Source organism: Octopus bimaculoides, chromosome 3 (genome assembly GCF_001194135.2).
Source record: "Octopus bimaculoides isolate UCB-OBI-ISO-001 chromosome 3, ASM119413v2, whole genome shotgun sequence".
In the NCBI taxonomy this organism is placed as follows: domain Eukaryota; kingdom Metazoa; phylum Mollusca; class Cephalopoda; order Octopoda; family Octopodidae; genus Octopus; species Octopus bimaculoides.
The window spans coordinates 75,057,804-75,063,316 of NC_068983.1; the positions used below are offsets into that span (position 1 = coordinate 75,057,804).

The 5,513-nt window shown below is 31.8% G+C and overlaps 1 protein-coding gene across 1 annotated transcript in view; it reads left to right on the forward strand.

The window, feature by feature from the left end:
• LOC106880955 (acetylcholine receptor subunit alpha-type acr-16) overlaps positions 1 to 5,270 on the forward strand; it is a 174,631-nt gene extending 169,361 nt beyond the window's left edge. The window contains exons 6-7 of the mRNA XM_052966225.1: positions 2,369 to 2,541; positions 3,898 to 5,270. Coding sequence (XP_052822185.1) covers positions 2,369 to 2,541; positions 3,898 to 4,350 — 626 coding nt within the window. The 3' untranslated portion in view covers positions 4,351 to 5,270. The remainder of the gene's footprint in view (positions 1 to 2,368; positions 2,542 to 3,897) is intronic.
• The last annotated feature ends 243 nt before the right edge of the window (positions 5,271 to 5,513 follow it).

A 5,513-nucleotide genomic window follows, 5' to 3' on the forward strand; every position in this document is an offset into this window, starting at 1 on the left:
ACGGGGAAGAGGGGAGAGAGACGGGGGAAGAGGGGAGAGAAGGGGGTTAGATAAATAGATAGATAGATAGATAGATAGATAGATAGATAGATAGATAGATAGATGAGTATGTGTGCCTATGTGCATGGATATGGGTGTATATATATATATATATATAGAGAGAGAGAGATTCAAATAATATTGATAGATGATGATGATGATGATGATGATGGCGACGACCCTCCTCATTTTTTCACCAAAACAGGGGCTAATGGCAATTTGAAAGTGGTATAATTAGTCCATGAAGATGGTTGTCGAATGAAATATAAGAAGAGCAAAAGGATGAAAAAACAGGAATGAACGAAAGTACTTGGAATAAAGAGAATAAAGAACTTAAGAAAGAATACTATTGATTTGGAAGGTCGATATTTTCGCTGGAAAGTAATTGTCTTTAGATTTACGTTAGTTTCCGACGAATGTAGTGGAAACGGAGGACGAAAACATATATTTTCTCATCTCTCAAACAGCTTCTCTTTCAATGCCTCCTACTTTCTTTCTGTCACTTACTAAGTGTGTATGTATATAGATATATATATATATATAAGAATGTATACTCAATATTCATTTGTTTTCCAAAATTATTTATATATACATATATCGAGAGAGAAAGAGAGAGAGAGAGAGAGAGAGAGAGAGAGAGAGAGAGAGAGAGAGAGATAAGATATGTATATATGCATATATACATACGTATACGTACATACTTACATGTATGTGTATACATAAGAGAAAGGAAAGGAGAAAACGAAAGAGTAAAAGGATAGAATAATGAGAGAAGAGGGGGTAAAAGAAAAAGAGAAAGGAAGAGAGAAAAAACGAAAGAACAAAAGGAAGAATAGAGAGTCGCATCACAATTATTAAGATAAAACTAACTTGGAAAAGCATGTGTAGCATTCAATCACATAATAATATATATATATATGCGTATACGTACATACATGTATACGTATACACATATGTATATATGGGCACAGGACGTCACAAAACATTATTTATATTATTATATGATTGAACGACACGCATCCTTTTCCAGGTAAGTTTTATCCTAATAATTCTGATGCGACTCTCTATTCTTCCTATTACTCTTTCGCTTTTTTCTCTCTTCTTTCTCTTATTCTTTTATCTCTTCTTCTCCCACTATTCTATCCTTTCACTCTTTCGTTTTCTCCCCCTCTTACTAGCCTAGGAGGCTAGTAAACTAATCTATAAATCTGGTCGTGTGTGCATGAATGCTTTTAATTCTTTGACTTCTTCCATAGCAAAAATGGTGAAGAATAATATTTTGAATGTTTGAAAAATCTTGCGTTACTTACAGGGGAAATATTTACAAAGTGTATATTCTTTGCCCGAAGAGCCCAGCTTTTCGAGATTTCTACGTAGGCATTTAATGGCAAAAACCTGCTGCCATGAACAACCCCTCCTTCGCACCTCTATTTGTCCTTGATTATTTATGAATGAGCACAGAGTACGAAAACCAACCATATATATTGCAAGCAGAATTCGAGAATGAACAACGAATTCTAGCATTAAATATTTAAACACATAATTATTAAATTCTAAAAATACATTGAAGAGAGTAGAAAGATGGAATAAATTTAAAATTCCAAATTTTATTTTATTCACCTAGTGCCATTATATTAATAGTTAAGTTGATATAAGACTAATTCTATTTATTTTCGGATCCTAAAGAAAGCTTCAAGATACACACCTTTTAAACAGTTATTGCAGAGATATTGAACAAGTTCTTGGACAGTAACTGAACGAATCTATGATGCGGTGGAATATTAATGTGTGTTTGTATTTGTATGAATCTTTCTATTTCAGTCTTTGAATTCTTGCTATAAATGGGATTGTTTTTAACAAAGGAATAAAATTTGATGGTTGAAAAATTAGGCAATAATAACGACATGTTATATATTGAATTTTAGAAGTCCTTAATATTTTCACTACCTATAGAGAGAATTTGCGTATATTGTGTTTGCTAGTTAGTTACCCTGCCTGAAAAATATTTTATTTTATGAGAAAAATCAAATAACTAGAACAAATGTCAAAAATTAAGGGTCAAATTTTAAAGAATCCTTGAAATACCAGTAATTCAATATAAGAGCTAACCAAATTTTCGAATTACATTGCAATGAACCATTTCTTGTTTTCTTGGTTTCAAATATCTTAAAACATCCTTCAAACTGAATATCAAAACTGCATTAATCTCATTGTTATCCGGATCAAGACGAACAGCAAAGGCTTGAGAATTTTATTTTCTCCTCTGCCATATCTCTATACTTTCAAATGTTACTAACAAAAAAATATCTTTTTATTTTTTCTATTTCAGGTATCTATTTAACAGTCATTATGGCTCTGACTTCATTGTCTGTAATTTTGGCTGTTATCGTATCCAATATCAATAACCGAGGATTCCATCAGAAAAAGTTACCATCGTGTGTCCTAACGTTTATTACTCTCACCTCAAAATTGGTTTGTTATAAGTTGGAATATATTCACAAGGTGAGTGAACACCAACTGAACATACTGTTTATTATTATTATTATTATTATTATTATTATTATTATTATTATTATTATTATTATTATTATTAAACCGGTCGGCGAAGTAGCAAAATTGGTAGAGCATCAGAATAAATACTTTACGGTACATGCGCTAGTCTCAAATTATTGATCCCGCCTTGAAGATAGATTTAGAACAAATTTTTAAAAAAGCTGACGGTTAAACAAACAGACACAGTTATAACCACGCGTAGTTACATTTTGAGAAACACAAAAGAAAAACTTACGAAACCACTAGCTTAAAGGACAATAACAAAATATCAGCAGCAACCCAACTTCCGCTAGAGTTACAAACCAAAAGGAAGTAATAGACATTAGTCAGCTCCAGAAGAGGAAAAGATGTGGAAAGGTTATGTTACCAAATATATGGTCTTCTGATCAAAGTATTTACTTAAAATAAGATAAATAGAAAATTGAAGCTTCCATATGCTTCGATTAGAAGAGCTGGAGAAAGATTTAATCAATGTGTGGAAAGGTGTGTTTCGTTGACCGAAGCAGGTTATGTGAAAACACATGTACTGCGATACATTCCCTTCACCAGCTAGCGACTGGAGATAACAAAACATTCAAATTCTTCTCACAGCATCTCACCCTCCAGCTATTGTACCCCGTCATCGATACAACCATTTTACTAAACCAATGGAAGCTGCAAGCGGCAACGGTTATTTTGTTTTGATATTTGCTGAAAATTTATTTTTCATTTTTAGCCTTGGTTTTTTTTTTCCACATGCTTGTATTTCTGTGACATCCACTTTGCTTTCTTCTATAGTTCGTAAATCACTGCTCTGCTTTTCCTCCTAAGTCTAATGTCAAACAGGTAAGACAGCATAAGACTAGCTACAAATTCACGATATCCTAGCTTCTGCGAGATGTACACTGGGATTTTAACTTTCTACACTACGAAACTGGATGTAGCAAACAACAAAGATTTTATGCCCTAGATTTACTGCGCCACATGAATTAATTTAAAGATAAAGAACGCTATCGTTTTAAATTGATTATTGATACATCACCAAGGCGACGATCTGGCAGAATCGTTCGCATGCCGAAAAAATGCTTAGTGACATTTCTTTCGGTTTTCCTTTCTGAGTTCAAATGCCACCGAAGTCAATTTTGCTTTTCATCTTTTCGGATTCGATAAAATTAAGTTCTAGTCAAGACTGAGTCCGATGTAATCGTCTAACCCCTTCCCTCAAAATTTCATGCCTTATGCCTTTTGTAGACAGAATTATAAAAAACATCGTTATATACTCTCATTTGAATATACTTGCTAATTGTTATCCTTTTTTATTGCCAGGTAAAATATGAAGAAATAAAGTCCTCTTCATTCCAAGTGGTTGTTAAACGAAACAAGAAGAAATACACTCGGGCACATCCGAGTGAATCTGGGTGCAATCTCATAGAGTTCGAAAGCAATGATCAGACTGCATATTCAAGTCGCGCGGTCGAAGACAGCAACTTAACACATCGAGGCACTCACAGAACTAAAGGCGTGCAGGTATCTTGCGGATCAGAGAGTCCGCGTTCATGGGAAGCCGAAGAGATACTCGCGAAACTACAGATTCTGCTCAACAGAGAAGAAGAGAAACTACATGAACTAGCCTTAATGAAACAATGGCAGGAAGTTGCTGAAGTCGTTGACCGCTTACTGTTCTGGATGTTTGTGCTTTCCACTTTGTTCTGTTCACTTTCCATACTTGTCTTCATACCGATGACCAAGTCAAAACAAGCGATTGACATTGAAGAATGAAATACAAATATAATAGGAGGAAAACATTTAAACTTATGTTTGTATTCAGAATCATATATAATGTAATGAAAGTGTATATATATGTACATATACGTATATAAATATATGTATATATACATATATTCCTAAATACATATATGCATGCATACATATATTCACCTGTATATACACACATATAAATACACCTATCTGTGTGCACATATACGTGTGCCTATGTTCTTGCACGCACTGACATATAAACTTAGCTCGGAAGAACATTCTTCAAAATAGATCGGATTTAATCGCCCACAAGACAAATATGAAAAGAAATAAATCTCTTAATTGAAACTTCAAGCTACAAACTTTGTTTCTATGTGACAGACATGAAAAACAAGGAATACACATACGTAATGAAATCATGGAAAATGCAACCACAAAATCAATAATAATAATGATGATGATGATGATGATGATGATGATTATAATCATATTACTATTACTATGAATAATATTATTACCATTTTTATTATCGCCATTTTGGTAGTAATATTGATGATTGATGATGATGATGATCAACATTATTATGTTCATGATAACGAAGTATATAATGATTAACACTTCACATGAACTATATCTTATTGCAAAAAAAAAAAAGAAGCGAAATATGGTGTGGACATGTCAAATTCCATCATCGCATCAAACAAGATTTGAAACTATATGAATCAATTGGGGTTTTTTTTTGTATTTTTTGTTGTTGTCTGTTTCCATTTTAATTTTATCCGTGAAAATTAAATTAGTACAGTATAATGCATGTTACCGTGAGATGCATACAAAGATGTATCTATGTATATATAACTATGCATGTTTTTATACATAGATTTATTAATGTATGTGCATGAAGAAATAATGTGCTAAATATAAACAAATATTTATTTGCATTGAGAGAGTATATATATATATATACATTCATTTCTACGTGTGTATATATATATACACATATGCTTATATAGTATGCGTATATTATATGTTTATATTATACATATAATATACGTATTTATATCTGTATATATATATATATATATATATATATATATATATATATATATATATATATATATATATATATACATACAGTTATATACATATAAGTATATATATATAATATAATATAATATAATATCATG